The sequence below is a fragment of the Dryas octopetala genome, chromosome 5 (assembly GCF_963921425.1).
Source record: "Dryas octopetala chromosome 5, drDryOcto1.1, whole genome shotgun sequence".
Classification (NCBI taxonomy): domain Eukaryota; kingdom Viridiplantae; phylum Streptophyta; class Magnoliopsida; order Rosales; family Rosaceae; genus Dryas; species Dryas octopetala.
In genome coordinates this window covers 15,812,493-15,835,282 of record NC_141370.1, presented here as the reverse complement: position 1 = coordinate 15,835,282, position 22,790 = coordinate 15,812,493, and the positions used below count along the sequence as shown (strand labels likewise).

The window sequence follows — 22,790 nt, the reverse complement described above, 5'->3', positions numbered from 1 at the left end:
AGCTGAGGAGGCTTTGAGCACAAGCTTGGCTCTACACAAAAAAATAACAACTATTGATGGCTCAACCCTAACTACTTGAGACATTCCTTTTCTGCAGCTGTGGCCTGTGGGTCTCATTTTGTGGCTAAAGCAGCAAAATTAATGGGTCTGTTTGTTTCACTTGAGAGATTTAGACTCATACCATAGGGGTTAAAAATAGGCTGTCACAGATATGAATTATGGGTGAGAGAGATAGGCTTAGGGCCTTAGGCCTGAAGATTTGGAAATTGGGATTGAAAATAATAAATTCAAGTAAAATGAACAACAATTTTGACCCGTGTTTTGTGCATTTAATAAAATTTCGGATTGGACTAGGATTTTAGACCAGAGTCCAAAATACCTTAACCCGATTGACCTGAGCTAATACATGGGATAAGACTCTCACAGTCTCACAGTCTCACAGTCTCACAGTCTAGTCCAATCTGATCTATCTTGTTCAAAATACATAATCATATCCTATGACCAAATGAGGGCTACAAAAATGAAACCAATCAGTTGTTGAACATGGTGCCAAAACTGTTATATAGCATGATGATGCATGCAAAACCTTTAAAAGAAAGGAAATGAGTCGAATTAGGACTGCCCACCATACTATGCAGATGGGTTTTGTTGATTTTTATACAGAGAACGTTTGTTGTATTTGTTGGATTTGGTTCCCAATGCAGAATCTTCTGTTTTCAAGTATTAAAGTCCTCATGTCTAGGTAGACTTTTAACGCGATCCATTTAAAGATTCTCTTTAAAGTAGCAAGAAATTAGTACAGAGACATGAGACATTCAATAACTAATACCTTGAAATTCAAGAGCATAGCCCTAGCAAGAAATCATAGATCAGACTTTACTGGCTGATGGTAAATCCAGAACATTGCTTGGTAAAAGTAAATTAGTAACACTCCAAATCATCCAAAGAGAGGTTTCAAGATGCAATAACAGATGTGATGCTGATTGCCTTGAGGATGCCTTCATTATTACTACTAAACATTCTAGCTTAACTAATTCAATATTTGGGGCCACCATCATATATCTCACGGACTTGGTCTGTAACAAGCTCTCTTCCTTCTATAAATACCCATCTAATCCATTGTTAGTTCCCACAAACACTTGATCAAACTTACAGAGAGCTAAGAGAGTTCCAAGGATGGCTTTCAATCTTGCATTCTTGAGCTCAATCCTCATCCTTTCAGTATTTTCCCCAGGGATTAATGCATTGAGCTTGAACTATTATGAAAAAAGCTGTCCCAATGTTGAGCTTATCGTTTCTGATGCTGTCAAGAAGGCAACAGCTAACGATAAAACTGTCCCGGCTGCACTACTCCGGATGCACTTCCATGACTGTTTCATAAGGGTATGTATATTCTGTAAAAGTAGTTTTGACAGTTCAAATATATTGATCAAACTAACTCAAACTCTTTCTTCTGTTTTCAGGGTTGTGATGCTTCTGTGCTGTTAAACTCGAAAGGGAACAACAAAGCAGAGAAAGATGGGCCACCAAATATTTCTCTGCATGCATTTTACGTCATTGACAATGCAAAGAAACAAGTGGAGGCTTCCTGTCCTGGTGTGGTCTCATGTGCTGATATCTTGGCTCTAGCAGCAAGGGATTCTGTTGTGCAAGTAAGCTAGCAAAACTAGGGGAATTCCATTGCACCAAATGTCCTCGCAACTGGTTTAAAATAAAGGAGTGATTGAGTGAAACAAAAAAGATATAACTATTGATTCTCACAAAAAGAAAAATAAATGAAAAATAATGATTACCTCCAAAAATAATTCTTGCACTTTCTGATTGTATGTTAATCTAATAATCTTGCAGTCTGGAGGTCCAAATTGGGATGTGCCGAACGGAAGAAAAGATGGAAGAACATCATTGGCTAGTGAAACCAGACAATTGCCAGCTCCAACCTTCAACATATCTCAACTGCAGCAGAGCTTCTCTCAGCGAGGTCTGTCCTTGAATGACCTGGTGACTCTTTCAGGTAATCCAGCTTCAATAACTGAATTGCAATTGTTATTTCATATTTCTCATTTATATGAAGAATAAATTAACACTGTAACTTTTGACACATTTGCAGGAGGGCACACTCTAGGGTTCTCCCACTGTTCATCTTTCCAAAACAGAATCCACAACTTCAATGCCACACATGACATCGATCCTTCACTGCATCCATCCTTTGCAGCAAGCTTAAAGAATACATGTCCCAACAAGAATAGGCCGAAAAATGCTGGCAGCACCATGGATCCTTCTTCAACAACTTTTGATAATACGTACTACAAGTTGATCCTCCAAGGGAAGAGCTTGTTTTCTTCAGACCAATCTCTACTTGACATTCCTAAGACTAAAGATTTGGTTTCTAAGTTTGCTAACTCACACAAAGCGTTCACAGATGCTTTTGTGAAGTCTATGATTAAGATGGGTAGCATTACAGGTGGACAAGAGGTCAGGAAAGACTGCAGGGTAGTAAATTAATTAAGGGCCTCCTAGCTTAGTTGTAGTCAATTTCAAACCATGAGAGCTGGGAAATCCAAAAAAATGGATTGTTTCTCTATTATTGCCTTTATTTGAGAGAGTTTGGAAAGAAAATAGTTTATGTCTGCTGTGGTTTCATATTGTTGAAAAGGATCTTATTGTAACAAAAGCATTTAATAAATACAAAGCTATTCTAAGTGTTGTGAAGGGCAACAATATTTTCTTTTATGAAACTTGAAGTAGACTTCCAACAATGCATGAAATCTGTGTATGTCAACCCAATTCAACAGGTAAGGCATCTTAACGAAGATGACCAGATGATGTCCATTACAGTGTGTTTATATGGGTTAACTGGACTACTTAACTTGTTGCAGCAGAACTCCAACAGTAATAAGCAGCATGAATGTAAGTCAAAGTGGCGGGCATTACCATAAGGGAGCAGGTGATAACGGTTTTATCTCAGCCTGCTCCCTTATCCAGAACAATCTCTGCCAATTGAAGGTTGCCACCTAGCCCGGATGCCTTGTAGGATGGCATAAATGAAAAGGCGTCCAGAAGCTTCACACACTTCAATCCCCATTTGACCATCAAGAATTCAATAAGATGATGCCCACTGCACATTATTATAAGAAGTGTTTTTCAGACTGTAATGAATGGGAGAGTCTTTTCCAGCGCTATTGCAGACTACAAGTGCAGATGTTACAGACTTGAAGTAACATAGAAACCAAAGCAGGTGAAAATACCTTCGATTATGGTATGTTGTTATGAAGACTGAACCAGGAGAATTTTGGAGCAGAAATGTCACAGTGGCAAAGAGATCATCAAAGGCTTACCAACACAAATAAAATCCACATTTCAGCTCAAGTGTGATACAGTGAGCAGAAGGATAAAAATGATAAGAAGACAAAAGGAGTAGTAGATAATAATCATACCACTGGCATCATATAATACATCAGCCCCAAGAATAAACTTTGGCTGCAAACTGAATATAGATGTATCCCAAACTCCCCATGTCAATCCCAACACCTGAAAACAGAACTAGATCTCCTAAGAAGAGAAATGGTAATGAGACTGTTGATGGTTTCAGTCATCCCATGTTTACACATAGGTATCATATAAGCTGGTTATGCATATATTCAAAAGATTAATAGCATGGTAGTTTACATTGCACTTAAGTTTATTAAGGTCAAGCACTCTTTTCATGTTGTCCAGCACCTGCGGATACAAAACAATATGGTCAGGGTCGTAAGTCACTAATTATGGACATCAAAAACAGAGACGTAGAAAGAAAAAAAGAAGATTCTTTATCAATTTTAAAGGTCAATCAAGTAGATAATGTCGCAATTCATGATATAACATATCAGACAGTCTCACAACATAACATAACATGTCAAACAAACAATTTGGCAACATAGAATAACATGTGAGAAGCTTTTGGCAACATAACATAACATGCCAATCTACAAGACTACAACATAACATTTCTCTGCAAATATTATCATAAAAATAAATAGAACTTTCACACATATAAAAAAAAGAAAGTAATTAAACATATAATAACAAAGTGAATTGAAATTCAATACCTCCAATCTACTCGAATCATCAGTAAGAGTGACGTCAGCACCCACTTTGGCTGCAACCAAACCGGGCAAGGAAGTTCCAGCTCCAAGCTGCAAACAAACAAACCCAGTAAGCCAGTAATCATTGACAAGAATAAGATACAATAAACCTGGATAAGGAATACATGTACACTATTAGATTAGTTTATTACCTCAACAACACCAGCTCCGGAAAAGCGCAATCTCTGTTGCCAAACATACTCCGCGAGGACTATGCTGCAGGGCCACACGAAGAGACCATAGTCTTCTTTCATGTTCTCGATGATAGAGATGGAGAAGGCTGGTTCCGGTTCGTCCGAGTCATCATCCCCGAAACAATGACGAGATATCGTCGTCATATCGGGATCGGCCGTTTCGGCCGAGTCGTCGTTGCCTTCCATATCCAACTCATAAACGGAGGAACAATGAAGTGAGTTCAGGAGTTGAAGGCCTCCATCAGATATGGGCCCACTAAAGGCCCAATAGGCTAAAACTGAAGAGGCCCAATCGAGATTATCCAAAACCGAAACCAATTTTCAAGTGGCTTGCCATTGCGCTTTCTGGAAGCACCCCCAATCTTCTTCTTCTTCCTCTGCTTCACTGAGTGAACTCGGAGACCTCGCGTGTCCTCCAATGGCCTTTGCTCACTACCCAGTCACCGTCCCCATTGAAACCCAAAAGCACCCAAAGACTTCGATTCTGAAACCACCTTCTTCTGAGTCTCAGTCTCCATTCTTTTTCAAACCTCGCAAGCTCTCAATCTCTTCCAGGTTTCGCAGGATCAGCCATAAAAGCACTTACCTTCACGCTCCGTCAGCACAGGCTGAGCCGCAAGAGCCTCAAGTCAGTTCAGCTGCAGATGCCTTCACTCATTTCAAGCATCTCCTTCTACCCATCACCGATCGAAACCCATATCTCTCCGAGGGAACAAGACAGGTAAACCTTCTCTGCTTTTCACCCACATAGTTTTCATGGCTGACTCTGTGTGATCCATGCAAAAGTTTGTATTTTTCAACAGGCTATAGCTACTACTGCTGCTTTGGCAAACAAGTACGGGGCTGACATTACGGTTGTGGGTATGTTTAGCTGTTTACAGACCTCTCTGTTACTGTTTTACCATTCTTTATATGCTGTGGAAACCAAGCTCTGGAGACTAGAGAGACCCTTTTAGATACAATGTTTCTAGGAATATAGGAGTTTGTGTTCTTTGCAGTTATCGATGAAAAGGGTAAAGAAGCATTGCCGGAGCATGAAGCCCAACTCTCTACCATCCGCTGGCATCTCTCTGAAGGTTTGTATATGCATGCTCTTCCAGTTTTGTGTGAAGTAGAGAAGGCTTATGATTTGCTTCATAAAAAGAGGAAATGGCATACACACTTTTGCATGCATAGATTGAGTTGTGTAGCTTGAATTTTCCTGGTAAAAGTTATTGTAATAAGATGCATTTTTTCACAATAAGTTAATATTCTGGTAGTGAGTGAATCAAAACATGCATAGAGTAGAATGACAGTGCAAAAGGAGTCACATTGTAAAAGGAACCAAAGTGGTGAAGTTTTTTTATGATTTTTCTTTTTTTGATGAAGTTTAACTTTAATGTTGAATGTAGAGTTTTTGGGAAAGATGGTTGAAATTTAGGAAATATACAATTTTTAAAGAAGTGCAATTTTAGCCAAAATTTGATGATTGACAGGGGTTTGAGTACTAGTCCAAGGGGTTCAAGCATCAAATTTGACTAAAGTTGCACCCTTAAAAACAAAATGTCTATTTTTATTAAGGAGATAAATTGTGACTATTTATGGCTATTAACTCTTGAATGTAGAAGAGGAGGCTCTAGGCATCATGATCTTATTAGAGGATTCCAATATGTAGGAATATTGTATTGGAGTGTTGACAAAATTTACCACTTAAAAGAATAGTGTGTTGATGCATAATTATATACTTGTAAGAGAATTTATTGTTTATCTACTTAATCATTTGTGTATGTTTGGAACATCTTTGGCACTAACATTATTTTGAACTCTTCAAAAAATTGCTGATAGGTGGTTTCCAAGAATTCAAGCTGTTAGAGCGACTTGGCGAAGGGAACAAGCCGACAGCCATCATTGGTGAGGTTGCTGATGACCTGAACTTGGATTTAGTTGTTATAAGCATGGAAGCGATTCATTCCAAGCATGTGGATGCAAACCTGCTTGCTGAGTTCATTCCTTGCCCTGTCATACTTTTACCATTGTAATTGTTACCACTTCAAAGTTCTGACTCAAGCAACAACTCTTTTACAAATGCCAGTTTTCTTGTGATGAGTTCTTTGACCTTTTAGTCCTGTCTCCAGAAAGATATAATAAAATGAAAAGTTTTGCAGATTAATATCTAGGGACGATTGCCATTTATCCATTCAATGGGCATGCTTATTTTAGACACTTGCCTATATGAGGATAGATAACAGCAGCTAAGATTGATATTTATCAATTGGCCAGGAATCAAACTTAGTTTGAATTCTATTTAAGAGCTTAATTAATGGGAAAAGCAGGTTTATTTCTTGAAATTACAAAGGGAAGAGAAGGAAAATGACCAGCTAGTTAGTGATGGGTTCTGTCCTGATTGTGAGCATGTATTTCATACTCTATACTTGGGGGAAATTCCTGCATGCGATATGATCACCCTACAGCCACCTCTTTGCATTTTGATTGCTTCACAACCACCTCTTTACGATCATGGGATTAGTTATTGTGAAACTGACATTGCATATGAGTGTATGTAAGAATTTCTTGGTGTAAACAAACTGAACTGAGCCGAGCAGGGTGCTTAGGATTGACGTAAATTGGCCCAAGTAGTTTTGATAAACTTGGAGTGACATTGAAAAATAGAGCCATTTAACAGATTCAAATTATGATAGTAATAGTAATCTAACTATCTCCCAACTTAGGATTGCGTATATTTAGATAAATACACAAAGAAAGAAGCCTGCAGGGCAACTTATGACTCTGTTTAGTTGGTGGGGTTGCTGTGGAACGATCCCAAGGCTTTAATAGCTGATGTCCGCAGCACACACTGGCGATATGCTGCAGCGAACCCAGAATATCCACTGTTTACCACCATTAGAAATCATCAAAATTTTCATACAAAAAAAAAGGCATATATATGAAAATAATAGTTGCATTATTACATTTGATCATGGTATAACCGAGAATAATCATACCTGGTCTTCCCAGACTTTGTCACTGTTGTAGAATATTACGGCAGCAGGCCAGCCGCAAAGCTCCTAGCAGGGTTGATGAAGATCATGCCGCCGAACCCACACCGTCGCAGTGGCCGGCGGCGGCAGCGGCGGTTGGCCGATGACAGTGGCAACAAACTCTGATATTATGGCTCTATAAAACGACCAGCTCTTGAGCTCTACCAAGGCCAACAACAGAGGAGGGAATGGTGGTGGGTCTACGTAGTCCTTCCCATGCTGCTCTTCACGTACTCGTCCATCGTGTGATTCATGTCCTTCTTCACTCACTTCCTGCTTGGACTTTTTTGCTTCTTCTATTTTGCTCTCTATGCTTATTGTACGTACTAGCTAGCTACCTAGCTAGAATATTGGAGATTTTATAAGGAATAAGCAAAGGTTTTAGTCATATAAGGAATAAGCAAAGGTTTAAATATATAAGTCATATAACGTATACAATAATACATTGTTGATCAGAAAGCTTTCTTGAGGATGGTATTGGGACATTAATACGTTATAACTTATACATCGAGACCGTACGAGTGCCCACCATTCATTCATTCAGAAATTATATTGTGTGTGACATACCTACTGTTACCCATCTACTTAAATTATAATACGTATATAATAATTAATTTCTTAAATCTTAAAAAATATTTTTAAAATCGTATACAATCTAAATGGATTAATAACACCACGTCATCATGTCACGTGGTATTACGGTTACATATAATAATTTTTCAATTCATGAGCTATGGGTGGCCATGCAATATTGTTCTATAATTTCTCTCTATAATTGTAATTACAAATTAATTTCTGGGCAAATGAAGGCTAAGTGAAACTCCTTCCATTGACCATATATATGCGTCTATGGCCATGCTATATTATCATGCTAATTATTATATAGTTTAAAAAAATTATTATATCATATGTGACATTCTTCTCAATATGTATATAAGACCTATTTTTATATTCTGAAGGCCACATATATGTTGTGAAATGAATAACGTACATATGTGACAGTCACAGATATATATATATATATATATATGCAAAAATTCTTTAATGAGTCTCACAACTTATAGAAACCCATTTATTTTTGTTTTCAATCAAATTTAAAACTAGATTTTATATTCCTAATCTACTGTGTGTATTGAAATTAAAAATTTTAACAAATAGTTTCTTAAGAGTGGTTAATTCCACCACGGTTTTATACAAGTTTTTCTCTTGTGTTTGGTTTGATACTTTGATGGTTGTCCAAATTCTCGGCTTGGTTTTTCTATGCTTGTTTTTTAATTGACTTTTAATTTTAATTATGTATTTATTATTCAAGGATAGAGAGCAAAAGTTGAAATGAATTCACTTTTTGAATGTTAGTGAAGTTACATAACCTCTTGAACAAAAAATTTAAATTATACAATTAAGACTTAAACAAACAAAAACAAGAAAATAGAGAATTCAAATCCGAAATAAAAGTCCATGGTGAACTTTTGATATTCATCCAAACCGGACATTCCAGTTGCTATATACACCTAAAAAAAAGTTGGCTGGAAAGGAAAATTGGGTTGTGATTACTGCACCCAAAAACTTGCCAACTAATCCAAACCTGCTCAGGAGCTAATGGGCTTGGGGGTAAAGAATTTTGAAACTACTAAAACTGGGCTAATCTGAACCCATATGGTCAACAAACAGTTGGGCTTTTGTCGGATCAAATGTAGACAGACCCCAATGGGCTGCTACATCCGAGTCCAACATATGATTTACCATGAGTTGGTTCCAATGGGCCCAAGTTGGCATTTCCCTTTTGGGCCATTTTTTTCGATAAAGATGATCTTCCGTGAAAAACATAATATGTGAAACTCCTTTAATCTATTTGTGAAGCTTATCCCAATAATATAATAGGAAAAATTTTAGCTAAAGTATTCCAACTATACCTCATAGCTCTATTCAGGACATTAATTTCACTTTGTGTTAATTAAATATTGAAATTTTTATTTTGTGTTAATTAACGACCTTGTTTTTTTTAAGTGTTTATTTCAACTTTGCCCTTACGTTGGACTCATTAAACCTCCACCAAATTCAAAAAAATTATGTTGGATTTAAATATATACATCTCATCTTTACAATCATAAGTGAAATTTATGTCATATGTAGAGACATAGGGTATAATTGAACAAAAGTTATAGGAGTCTGATCACTAAAATTAGCCCATGAAGAGATAAATTAAATAGGTTTGATATCCAAAAAGTAATAATAATTTGAATTTGACATAAAATAGTTTGATTGGTCCATATATTTATTGATATAATTCCTTGCAATTTTTTGTGTTAATTATTTGTATCTCTCAAAAAAGTTGTCACCTGTAAAGCTATAAAAAGAGTGATGTTTAGTGTAGAAAGAAAAATTTAAGAGTGTTTGTACAAGGGTTATGTAAGAGGGGTTATCGATGACTATTTAGTAAAATTATTGGTGCAAATTTTGTTTTCTCTTATATAAATTGTTAAGTGTAGATGCAAGGTCCAAATCTTATAAAGGTCTTTCTAGTGTTGATTTCGCTTATTATTTAAACTCAAAATTGCTTAACCGAAAAAAAAAAAAACTCAAAATTACGTGTTTAGATATAAATACAATATTAATACTAAAAAAATCAGCTGAGAAATCTTTTATTCTTAAATGTAGATTGAATTGTGTTGAATGAAGTAAATTTAATTTACTTTTGACTTTATTGCTTTTATTAATTTTGTTGTGATCGTGAGATTTGATTAAAGCTTTATAATTTACGTAATAGAATACTTACTCTCACATTCACATATGATAAGAGTTTAGCTTCTATATTTGAATTTCCAAACTTCGGTCTCGTTTTAGAAAAAGAAAAAAAAATTATTTAAAAAGCTTGTAATAATCTTGCGTGCAATAATCTTCATCACTTGTTACTATGATTATGAACTCGGTGCAAGTATCATCCCTAATCTAGAAAAGATGTAAAGGCAGTATATGGTACCAAATTTTGAGAGATAGTTTTGTAACTTTTGTTGAATACTTGAATGCATTTAAAAATTGAATCTCGAAAATAAATTATAAGCATATCCAAGCGATGACGTGGGCTCATCCCATTGGATCCCAGTGTTGCCTCCACGTGCCACAGTAAATTAAATAAGTAAATGTAAAAATCACAGCAAAATTTACATTCCCTTGTAGCTTAGGTGTGGATGACCTAAACACCCCGAAAGGCAGCAAGGGTATTTAAGTAATCTTATAAGCGAACAAGACCTTGGGCCTTGAGGAATCCCCAAGCGCAAAGCACAAAGGCAAACAAAGCCAACAAACACACAGAGAGAGGAATCAGAGAGCCTTCGCTCTTCTTCTTCTTCACCTCGCTCTCTCTCTCTTTGCTCTCCTTTCTCTGCGATCCCGATCGCAGAAATCTTTGGAAACCCTAATTTGCTCATACATTGTACGAAACCCTAATCAGTTCTTCGTTCTCTGCCTAACTCTCCCCCAAAATTTTGATCACTCTATTCCGTTTTTGCCCCTGTCCTCGTCGATCAACTCGTCGACTCCGAAAACCCTAGCTGTTCTCACCCTTATGGCTACGATTAACACCGCTAACAAAAACAACAACTCCGAAACGGCGCCGTCTCCAGCCGTACAATCGCCGCGTCACGGCGGCAGCGAGAGTGTGAGCAGTCCCCAATCGCGTCGCGCCACCAGGTCTCCGTGGAGCCATATCGTCCGCGGCGAATCGGAGCCGATCACGGTCGGTCCTTTATTGACGGCTGTGACTGAGCCAGCAGTCGCTGCTGCTGCCGCTGCAGCTGCGGTGCCTCCTCCTTCTGTTTCTTCTCCTTCTCAGTCTAATTCGTCTTCGCCTTCTCCGGTGGAGGAGTCAGTGGGTGAGGGCTCCGAGAACGGGAATGGGCCCAACTGCAATGCGGGTAAGAGGCCTGCTTGGAACAAGCCGTCGAATGGGGCGGTGGAGGTTGGGCCCGTAATGGGAGCTGTCTCTTGGCCTGCCTTGTCGGAGTCTGCTCGGGCTTCGACGAAATTGCCTTCGGAACCAGTGAAAGCTGTATCGGATGGATCGTTGTCTGTCTCCGTATCCGTACCGCAGGTTTCTTCCTTGAATCTTTTTCTGCTCGTTTTTGTTTGAGTTTTACTGGAATCAAGTAATATATTGTTATTCTTAGCTCTCTGCATTTGGATGGTGCTATGTTATAGTGTGCATGTTGGGCAATCTTTCATTAAGAAAGTGAATGAAAGTAATTTGGAAAAAGAAACTTGAGTGTTGGTTCTGGTTTTCTGAGACGTTAAAAACTATTTTGTTTTTGTTTTTAAATATTTTGATTCACCTTGATTGAGCATAACAATGGTGGGGGCTTGTATTTGTATTTGGTTTTTGCATTCGTAGCATGTTCCATATATGTGTTTATAATGTTTGTTTTATGTGATGTATACATTTACATTACTTGATCTATCTGAGACGTTATAAGCTTTCTTTTTTAGAAAAGATTTTGATTCACCTTGATTGAGCTTAATAACAAAGGCTGATTGTAGTTAGTTTTTGCATTCTTAGCATATTCCGTATATGGGTTTTTTCCTTTACGTTTATTCTATTTGCATATATACATTCATATTACTCATGTGTGTGGTGTAGGGGACTGGAACCACAACTACCTCATCACAGAAACAAGTGAATCCTTCTTCAACTCCAAACCATACTGGACCTACACGACAGAGATCGATGAAACGAAATAATGCAAGTGCATCCTCTAATGGTGGCCTCCCCCAGCATCAATCATCAGCTGGCCAAGGTGTTGAAATGGCTCCAAATAACCCTTCTCCTAAGGAACATACACATAGGAGTGCATTTGGGTCACAATCTCACAGCAGTAATGATCATCCACAGCAAAGAAATTCATTCAGGAGCCGAAATGCACATCCACGTGGAGATGGTTCTCACCATCACAACTATGGGGGCAGGCGTGATCAGGACCGTGGAAGTCAAGATTGGAACCCTCATAGAAATTTTAACAGTAGAGACCACCACATGCATCCTCAGAGAGTTACCCCTAGGGTGATGAGGCCCCACCATACACCAGCACCTCCTAATCCCCCCCAATTTATCCCCCAACCACATTTGAGGTCTTTCCCTGGTCCCATAGGGTTCGGTAAGCACTTGGTCACATTTAATTAACTTGGATGCTTTTAATATATGAGTTTTTTCTAATGTCCTGCCATTTTCAGAAATGCCACCTCAACTGGTATATGTTACACATCAACCACAGGAGCCACTTGGAGTGCCTTTTGTTGCACCACTACGGCCCATGGTTTTTCCTGCTCCAGACCCTCAGCTGCATGCTAAGATTATTAATCAGATAGATTATTATTTCAGGTACTACTTTTCCTATTTGCTTGTTAATATAAGATTATTGGCCACATCTTTCCTTTTTAAATCCTTTGTAACATTAACTTGTTGCACTTGATATACTTTTATTGCAGTAATGATAATTTAATTAAAGATACATTCTTGAGGCAGAACATGGATGAGCAGGGTTGGGTTCGTATTAAACTAATAGCAAGCTTCAAGAAAGTGAGTTTTTGAGATTTTTTTTTTTTTGGTCGATATTGACTACTGTGGTAGTGATGTGGTCTTCTGTGCTTATGTATAATATTATATTTATGTATGTATATATTATTTAAGATAAACTTCTATGTCTCTTAGGGTTTCCAATTATTGCAGTTCTTGGTAATGTATAGGTTATCTTCATCATTCCAATTATTGTCAACTGAGAACTGAGTTATACACGGAAAAGAAAAAAAGAGAACTGAATAAACAAATAAAACTAAATAAAGGATAGAAACACATTAAGGAAAATTACTTGTGGTCTATACCAAGTATAATAGCATCATGATCATTATTTCACTATTGATTTTTAATTAGTGTAGTATGATGCTTTATAGGATCATGGTACTCCCTTAGTATATTTCATTAGATGCTGTTCTTTGTGATTTTTATTTAACCTTTATATTGACATGGGATTATTTTTACATGTTCTTGAGAAAAAATGAATATTGCACATCAGACTTTGATTTAGATATATATAGCTATAGGAAGGTATCAAAGATATGCTTGATTTGTGTGAAAAAGAGCTTGTTTAGCAGGCAAAATAATCCTGCAGTATTGGATGTTTTATCCTATTCTTCGAAGTGATGTTAGTCCTCTCCTTAAGGGTTTTTTTTTTTGGGTCATTATGTAGCTTGATTTCTCTTTGTATTCTTTAAATTTTCCAACCGTGCTGTTTTCTTATGCATTATGAATGCTCAATACATAATTCATTCAAGTTTAATAGGATCCAAATGTCAGATAGTGTAGGTATTTTATGCTAAATTTACCATATTGTACCCTTTGCTTGAAAATCAAGTATGCTTCATGTGACTCAACAAACCTTGTTGCCTGCTGAACTGCATGGGCTTGCTGTGTAAACCTTTATACACCCTTAGGCTTAGTACTTGTCTTGATTCGTATGAAATTATAGGACATCTTGTGTTTTTGTCACCTAGATACCTTAATATGACTTTCTCAGATGCATGTACTTAATGGTGACATCACTTATCTTCATTGCACACTTCAAAATATTTTCTCAATGAGTGTGTTCATCCTGTATTTAATCTTTCTTCACTTACCAATTACATTTCACTGTATGTATCTTTCTATAATGCTTATTGAGGGCTTTTTGTTTCTTATCTATAGTGCTTAGTGAGGGCTTCTTGTTTCTACATTGCCTGTCATTTGTGCCTTGAGGACAGCCTGTCTTATAGCTGTCTCATCGAGTCTTCTATTTTTGTTCTCTTTTATTGGGGGGAGTAAATTAACATTGTGGAAGTTTCTATTGGTCTTGTTTACACCATCTATCTTTCAATAGCACTATGAGAAATACTTGGTTATAAAAGTACAGATGTCTTACTAGCTTTATGGATGACATTTCCCATGTCTTACATCCGTTTCTTACTCCCTATATATATGTGTATATACCAAAATTTACTTGGATACAAATATCACATTTTTTCATAGTTGTATCTCAAAAAGTTACCCATTATTTTTTTGGTGTCTGGACTATTACCCTTTTTTTTTTTCAAGGAATAGACTGTTGTAGCTGTCATAGCATAAAGCCTAGGTATTCAAAGTCAACAATTATAAACCTCAGTAATAGGAATTATGCCCTTACAGTAATTTACTTACGGTTATTGCTCCCTACACTTTAGTATCTAGTCATTTGTTTCTCAACAATGAATTAGGCTCCCTATTTTTTGGTATACTGTCATAATGTAAAAGAATGGATGTTAATTATTATGGAAAATAGGCACATAAGTACTAGTTACTTACATGTTAAAAAAGAAAGACCACTTCACCTTATTTCATGATATAACTTACTGAAAAGTTTATTTTGGATTTGAATATCATCAGAATGAACATATCAGATTATTACCTATGCATTTCAACCTTCTTTACCAAAAAATGTTGTGTCTACTTATGCCGTGTGGAGAAATGACATAAAGATGGTATTTCCCTGTTTATAATTTTTTTTTTTGGGGGATATATCGTTCTTATTTTGTGCTTTGATTTTGATCTATTTCATGTGTTTGTATTTGAATGTTCAATTTACTGCATCAAGTTGCACCATAGAGCTGCATTTGGTGATGCCAGATGTGCATTTTGAAAAATACATAAGCATAAAAATATTTTGTTACAGAAATGATAAAAGTTTTCAGTTGCTGGCATTGTACTTATACCTGTTATTCATTCCTCTGTGTGTGTTGTAGTTTTAACAAAGGTATGTGTTGCTGACTTACTGTTAATTATGCACAAACTATTTATAATTAAGTCATATTTTTTTTTTTTACCAGTTTATTCACACTCAACTTTGTACTGGTGGGAGCAACTACTTAGAGTGCTTTCCTGATTAAAGTCAAAATAAGTATATATAGGAATTATTGTAAAAATGGCTTAAAAAGTTATTTTTGATGATGAATACATGTGCACATTCGTTCCACACTTAATTACATATCCATTTTAATATTAAAATTTTATTTCATATTGGACATTTTGTAAAGAAAAGCTTACTAGATAAACTAATGAAATTGAACTTTTAGTGAAATTAATTTCTTATTTATCTTACTAGATAACTCAATGGTTCATTCGAAGTTTTCTGTAGAAAGGGAAGACAACAGCTCCATGATGGATAAAATATATCTTCTCTTTTTGGTTATAAAAGGGAAAAGGTGGTATTTATAAGGATAATTACAAGCATGCAGCTGCTTTAAGCATTTTAGAGTTTCTTTATTTTGGTCAAGTCAATCTGCCACAAAATGGTCAAACAACCAAGTACCACCTGACTTTTGCAAATGGACCATTTTGTGGGAGATTAATAGGGAGGTACCTTGGAACAAAATGTAGATTTATATATGTGATTAAGCAGAAACCTATAGAGATTGGTTCAAAATTTGCTTTACTATTTTGCTTCCTCAGTCTGGTCTGTAATATCACTTTAAGATTGGGATGGGGTCTTGTACCCCTTTCTACTCAGGCTTAAAATTTCTTTAGTATAATTTTAGTACTTGTATTAAAGAGTGGGGTGGGAGGAAGAGAAAACACTGAAGCATTAAAACATGCAGTACGATGGACATACTAACAGTAAACAGCAAAATGCTAAAGGTTATATTCAGGTTCACAGCCTGTTGGAATTGACTAGGATATTCTTTTACACAATTTACAACCTGTTGAATTCAGTTTTATCCAATTGCAAAATTTATATTTTGCAAAATCAGGGAAGCAGTGCGAATGTCAACTTTTCTTCATTATTATTCTCCAAAATTGATACTGGTTCCTGTTTAGCAAGAGGTAATGCCATCAATGTGAATACAATTTCTCTCTGCTTCTTCTTTCAGGTTATGAATTTGACAGACAACATACAGCTTATACTGGATGCTATGAGAATGTCAACTGTTGTGGAAGTACAGGTAATTTTATGATCCATAATTTAATGTTTGATGCAATCAAGAAATTGTCCCCCCCTCCCTCCCCCCCCTCTCAACTTGGCCTTTAATATATAGAATAAGTATTTTACATGTTTTGGGTTCTGTAACTTTCTGGTAACATGCCAAATCTTGTGCTATGTTTTGTGGCCTTGTGTTTAGGGAGATAAAATAAGGAGGCGCAATGATTGGATGAGATGGTTAATGCCACCTGTTCAGCTAGGTTCTCAGACCCTTGGAAAGTCCAGTCATGATATGCTATCAGCTCATATGCAAAGCGTTGCACTGGATGAGAAGACTACTAACAGCAGCAATATTCAAAATGAGAAGACTACGAACAGCAGCAATATTCAAAACAGTCAGCCGCAGCTGGACGGTGCTGGAGCAGGTGCAGATTGCTCTTAAAGAAAAATGAACTCTGGGAAAAGAAGGTGTTTAAAAGACACGATGGTGAATATGTTGTTTTTCTTCTTCTTTTTTTTTATCTTTTTTGAAAATAGTAGTCATGCCATGGCATGATGGAACAATCTTTCTCGCCAGGCAAATAGAAAGAGAAATTAAAAATGGGGAAAAGAGAACAACTATCTAGGGACGGTGCAAAAGACTAGTTGGGGAAGAAACATCGCTAAACGATTATGACTGAAGCTAGTAGCATGAGTTTATTGGGATTCCTGTACGTGTTTTGTGGGCAGTTTCCTTTTTCACTCCATTTAAATTATAAGGTGGCATGGTTGGTGCTTTATTCTGGGGAATTTTTGCTGTCTTTTCCCCATACTGCCCCTCAGCTGGTTTTTACAATCTTTGGGGTCAGACAACCTCCAATTTTAGGAGATTATGTGATTTTGAGCGTGATGGATGGATGGATGAAGGGGTTTTCGGGTTTGTCTCTGCGTACTGAGGGGGAGGGTGGCTTTTTGCTGGATGCTGCTGCTCGTGCTAAAGCAAAGTTAGCCGTCGTTGATGGCATATTTTCTCACATATATATAATATTATATTTAGAATTACATTGATATATATAAATATATATATATGTGTATACATTCTATCTTCCTTGACATTTTGAGGATTCTACTGCATAAATGGTTCCTGGTGGAACAAACTGATGGTGAATCCAGGTCAGAACTGGATGTGGTTGATACTTCTTCATGTTGATTGCACTATGGAGATTGTGGAACTTTTTACCTGCTTAGAATCAATGCATTAAGATTTTATTGGATATTTTTAATTAAATGTAGCTTTTGGTATTGATTTTTTTTATTCCTTCGTATCCCTTTGTATGTTGCAATTCTTCAGGCATTCAGCCTTACAATTGTTTTCTTTGTCATACGCCAACAAATTTCCAAATTTCATCATCAGGTATATGAACCATCTTAGTTGACAATACGTATTCACACTTAAAAGTAGGGGGGTTTGAAATTGGGTGCGATTCAGACAAAGTGAGTGCTAAGTATTACTATTATTATAATTATTATTTCAATTGACTTAAATACTTTTTTTTGGGTACTATCTAATGTAAATACATAAACATTAGAAAAATTAAGTTTCCCTCTCATTTTTAGACAAAGCAAGGGTGGTGTCAAATAAGATAACAAAAATGCCTTTTAATGAACTTGTGAACTTTGAAGTGATACTAGTTTGTATTTAGTTATGGTCAGAAGCTTAAGTAATTTTTTTTTTTAATGCTGAGGAAAGGAAAATTACAAAATAAAACTCCCATTACAATCCCAACCAAAAGTTTGTGAGTAACCCAAAGTATTGCTAGCAACAAAATTCATTTCACTAAGAATAAGGTGAAAGTGAATACTTTCAAAAAGGATAGGCTAAACGATGGATATCTTTGATGATGGTATGAATTCTCTAAGGATAGCACAATACCCTGAGGTCTCGTTTGGTGCATAGAATTAGATAGGATAAGATAAATAGCAAAATCATGTGTGTTTAAGAAAGAAGATGAATGATGTTTTCTAACTTGAAGGAAGATGGGAAGAAGATGGATTAGCTAAGAAGGGAAACTTATCCCCCCTAATCCCACCATTTTGGAAGGGATTGGAAGAGATAAGTTTTTCCCCAATGATTAGTCTATCTCCTTTCCATTTTCTTCCTTAAAGTTAGAAACTTCTTTCTTATATACACATGATTTGACCATTTATCTTATCCTATCAAATTCTATGCACCAAATAAGGCCTAATGCGCCAATGTTTTTTAGAGGAGTTCATTATGTAATCAAAAAAATATTTGATCTTATTGAGAAATTGATGTCTTACTCTTACTTTTAGGGAACAAAACAAGAAAGCAATAGCCTGACAAATGGTTTGGTCCGATTCGATTGCCCGTTTAGGCGACAATTTAGAACCCATCATTGATTTGAGATATTGATAAGGTGAATTCCCTACCTATTCAATGCCATGCATAATGAGTATAAGTACCTCAAAAAAAAAAAAAACCCTATCTTATGAACTTTAAGGTGTATAAAGTTTCATATTCGTTTGATGCATAAGACTTGATTGAATAAGATAAATGTCTAAATTCATGTATACTCAAGAAAGAACATGGAGAGTGTCTTCTAAGTTAAAAGAAGAAGAAGAATTATTTATAAGGGGAAACTTATCCACACTAATCCCACCAATTTTTAGGAGATTGGAAGGGATAAGTTTCCTCTTTCGAATAATAAAGCCAGATGTTGCATCTGCGCCATTTCTCACTGAGCCACAAAATTCAGCTTTACAGTTGAGGGCTCAGGTGGCTGCAATTTAATATTCTGCAAAGTTCCCAGGCTGAAATGTTGAGAAGAAGGGTTAGCTTGCCAAAAGGAACACGAAGCACTTTGGATGGGTGAGGTTTAGCTTGACATAAAATTAAATTATTTCTTGCTTCCCATAATTGCCAACAAATTAAAACAACTTTGCAAAGGGCCCTTAGTAGTCCAATTATGATATGACATAACCAATCCCACAAATATGTGCTTGAGTTGTGTTACTAGTAGAAACTAGAAAGATATTCATCTCCTCCTTGGCCACTTTGCTTGTTTAGTGTCAAACTTTGATTAAGAAGGATTGGTGCTCTGATCTCATCCATATTTTATTTTTTTGTCAGAGATCTCATCCATTGCATTGGGCTATTTCATTCTTGGAAACTCCCTACCTTGTTGAGCATACCCTTATATGTAGTTGGGTTTGCTAAGCTCCATTTGGTTATCTAGCAGTCTGTTTGGGCCTTGGCCCCGACATTTGCCAAATAAAAAGTAGGGAAAAATAGACAAATGAGGAAAGCAAGGGAGAAAAATAACAACAATTTAAAAATAAAATTAAAAACTAAACAAGCATTTAATTTTGTTTTTTATTGATTATGTTAAAAATCATTAGATGTATTCTTCATTTCTCCTCCACATCTCTCATACTTTGTCTTTCTCATCTCAATCTCTTTACCTCAATCTTTTTTTAATAAAAAAAGAAAGAAAAAAAAAACATTACCATATAAGTTCTACATGTATTTGATCTGGTGGTGCATAATATTTGGTAATCACATACCCAGGACATTCTATTCATAATCTAATCAAATATGTAGGCCTGGTTTGGTTCTCAAAGAAGAATAAAAAAAAGGGGAAAGTGAAACCAATGGTGTGTGAGGTTGTGAATGAATCAATTGAGTCCCTGCCCACGTGTGTTGGTTAGCTCCTGTTTGTGTTGTCAATGCCATTACATAATATATAGGAGATGGATCCATGACACTATATTTTTTACATAAATTTTTAATAGGACCTATCCCATATAAGATTTCAACGATTCGAACCATTTATTTTTTAGGGCTTCATTAAAGGACTATCCTTACAAAAAATTAGATAAATCGAAAACTATTTACTTACAAAAATTAGATGGTTAACATTTCAAGTGTTTATTTTGTTGATTATTTAATCTTTGTGGGTAAATGATTTTTTATTTACCTAATTTTTGCTATGATGATCCTTTAATGAATACCTAAATAATAGACGGTTTGGATCGTTAAAATCTTATATGAAGTGGATCCCATTAAAAATTTGTGTCAAAAATATAATGTCACAGATCCGCTCCCTAATATATATATATATATATATATATATGCAGAATTTTAATAAGGAGGTGCAGATGTTTACACGATGCGTGCGATCACACCTGATCGAGCCTCCATATATGCATACCTACATAGCCTAGTATAGTAATATTAATAGTATAACAGTTTTTCTAGCATATAAAGGTTGCTAATTGGGGGGTTGCCCATTTCATACCCCCAACAACTTTATTAGGTGTCAAATTTAGACATTCTTGTTGAGTTTGTGGTATTTGGCATAAAGGGCTATAAAGTGAAGCTCTGAAAGCTCATACCCAAGGTGTGTAACTGTTATCCTGGATTTGGTTAGTAGAACAGAAAGTGGCCAAAACACATCAAAAAAGGAGCTCCTATACTCCTACTCAGATGAGGCAATGGAGGGAGTATATATTTTTCCGTTCTTTTCTTTCCTTGCCTCTCTTGCTTTTGCTTGTCTAGTTGTCTAGTTGTCTAGTTGTCTTGGTGTCTAGGGTTAAGAGGGAACTACCCATTTCACTGTTTGCCTTGAAATCTGTACCTATATTTGGTTCAACACCAGCATCCAAAGGTAAAATCTTTGTTCCTTTCTACCTATGGGTTATAAACTTATAATAGCCTTGAGAAACAGACAAATCAGTCAGTTTCAGAACCTGCTTCAATTTGTTTTTATTTTTTATTTTCTGGGTTAATTTCTCTGAAAAATCAATATATGCAAAGCCAGAGAATCTCGATCAAATCAATCCCCAGCAATGTAGTAATATAGTAAGGTGTCCTTTTTCCATTGCTTGCTGAAACATGGAAAGTGCCTTGTTCTCAGCCTCCCTTTTATATGTATGCAGTAAGAGTGTAATACTGTAATAGCACCCTACCTTTTCTCCATCAAGAAATATTTAGTCATACAAATATGGTTAGTGCTTTAACTTTTGCACATGTAAAAGATAAATGGGACATATGCATATTTCTAGAAAAACCAATTCAAACATGCCAATGTTTAACGTTATACCATCACAAAAAAAGTCTGACACATAAATAGAACGAGAGGGATGGGTTTTTTCTTTTTTCCTTTTTTTTTTTCTTTTTCTTTTTGGGTTTGGTTGGGAAAAGGGATAAGTCTGTCTGAGGTACTTTTGGGAAAAGGATGATGTGGAAACAGTGACTGATGGAACAGCAAAGGAAGAGAGGTAGGGCCTGCACTGTAAGGAAGAGAAGGCTTCTTATTCAATTGGGAGGTGGGGGTGTGAGCAGAAGAAGCAGAGAGAGAGAGAACAATAAAAGATGTGAAAGAGTTTGGGACAGAGCAATACTGTGCTGACAGATGTCTACAGCTCAGAGACTAGACTCTGTGCGATTCAGATCAATCCCTCAGTCTTTCATCTCTCTGACCCCTACTTCGCATGCTGCTTCCATTACCATTACAACCAGCCAAGGAAATTACTGTTTGCATTTGGTTGGTTCAGAATTCAGATTTTGCTTTCAAATTTCAGTAATGGTAAACAGCGTTCATATATGGTCCGTTCTTTTGGCAAGTGGTGTCAAATTCACAGTACATATAATGGCCCAACATGTACGACACTTAAGACACTTTAAGTCTCTGTATAGTATATACAAAACTTCTGGTCATTTTATGGAAACTGTAACAGTGAAAATAAATCACATTGCATTCAAAGATTTGAGATTAAACGACCATGCAAAGCCAAAAGTAGCTAAATGCCTAAATGCACCTTGGTTTTGTTGGACAATTTATCTGAGTCAATAATTTATACAAGTAGATGTAGACAACACCTAAAATGATAAGTGAGAGATGTGAATTGGAGATTTCAAATTTATATAGTACATATTAACAATCCATATTAAGTGTTTTTTTTTTTTTTAAGATTAAGGAAAAGATGAATCGAACTTGGATGTAGTAAGACAAATTTTACGACCTTTCCAAACTAGGTCGCATTCACATAAATGTTTTAAATAAGTTTGCTTATTTACAAACATAGCCTACAATTAAGGCTCATTCTCAGGATATGCATTAATCCATGTGAGATAGAAAAACAATAAATTTTTAACTCTTTTTGTGTGGAGAGAAAATGTGAATGAATAAAAATTCATGTTTACAAAGATGGAACATGGAAGTACTCAACTAATCAAGCTAATGAATAAAGACCATGATTTAATTACTTCTTTGTCCGCAATTTTTTGGGTTACTTTCTTTCTCTGCATTAATTTCGACAGAACTTGTGCTTTCCTGATTTGATTAAGCTTGCCACACAAAACCCACGAAGGAAAGGAAATTTAACCACAACTTGGTCAGACACACACACACCATACAGACAAACAGAACTACTGGGCAAGATAATGATTGTAGAGACTAGAGAGAGAGAGAGAGAGCAGAT

The 22,790-nt window shown here is 36.1% G+C and overlaps 4 protein-coding genes across 4 annotated transcripts; 3 read left to right on the top strand and 1 right to left on the bottom strand.

The window, feature by feature from the left end:
- Positions 1 to 859: 859 nt before the first annotated feature.
- PER64 (Peroxidase superfamily protein) lies at positions 860 to 2,502 on the top strand. The gene is made up of 4 exons (XM_086243516.1): positions 860 to 1,383; positions 1,464 to 1,652; positions 1,849 to 2,011; positions 2,108 to 2,502. Exons 1-4 carry the CDS (start codon positions 1,177 to 1,179, stop codon positions 2,500 to 2,502), a joined length of 954 nt encoding a protein of 317 aa, XP_086099642.1. The 5' UTR covers positions 860 to 1,176.
- Positions 2,503 to 2,960: 458 nt separating this feature from the next.
- LOC147284856 (Putative methyltransferase family protein) lies at positions 2,961 to 4,527 on the bottom strand. The gene is made up of 6 exons (XM_086243517.1): positions 4,274 to 4,527; positions 4,086 to 4,172; positions 3,667 to 3,717; positions 3,435 to 3,528; positions 3,246 to 3,330; positions 2,961 to 3,115 (listed from the first exon to the last, which is right to left on the bottom strand). The coding sequence occupies exons 1-6, from the start codon at positions 4,499 to 4,501 to the stop codon at positions 2,962 to 2,964; spliced, it is 699 nt and encodes a 232-aa protein (XP_086099643.1). The 5' UTR covers positions 4,502 to 4,527; the 3' UTR covers position 2,961.
- A 186-nt stretch (positions 4,528 to 4,713) lies between these two features.
- Positions 4,714 to 6,470, top strand: LOC147284855 (cell wall integrity/stress response component). The gene is made up of 4 exons (XM_086243518.1): positions 4,714 to 5,036; positions 5,119 to 5,176; positions 5,314 to 5,391; positions 6,140 to 6,470. Exons 1-4 carry the CDS (start codon positions 4,734 to 4,736, stop codon positions 6,331 to 6,333), a joined length of 633 nt encoding a protein of 210 aa, XP_086099644.1. The 5' UTR covers positions 4,714 to 4,733; the 3' UTR covers positions 6,334 to 6,470.
- A 4,136-nt stretch (positions 6,471 to 10,606) lies between these two features.
- On the top strand, positions 10,607 to 17,596 carry LARP1C (winged-helix DNA-binding transcription factor family protein). The gene is made up of 6 exons (XM_086245090.1): positions 10,607 to 11,422; positions 11,966 to 12,479; positions 12,556 to 12,703; positions 12,811 to 12,901; positions 16,258 to 16,329; positions 16,507 to 17,596. The coding sequence occupies exons 1-6, from the start codon at positions 10,898 to 10,900 to the stop codon at positions 16,747 to 16,749; spliced, it is 1,593 nt and encodes a 530-aa protein (XP_086101216.1). The 5' UTR covers positions 10,607 to 10,897; the 3' UTR covers positions 16,750 to 17,596.
- The last annotated feature ends 5,194 nt before the right edge of the window (positions 17,597 to 22,790 follow it).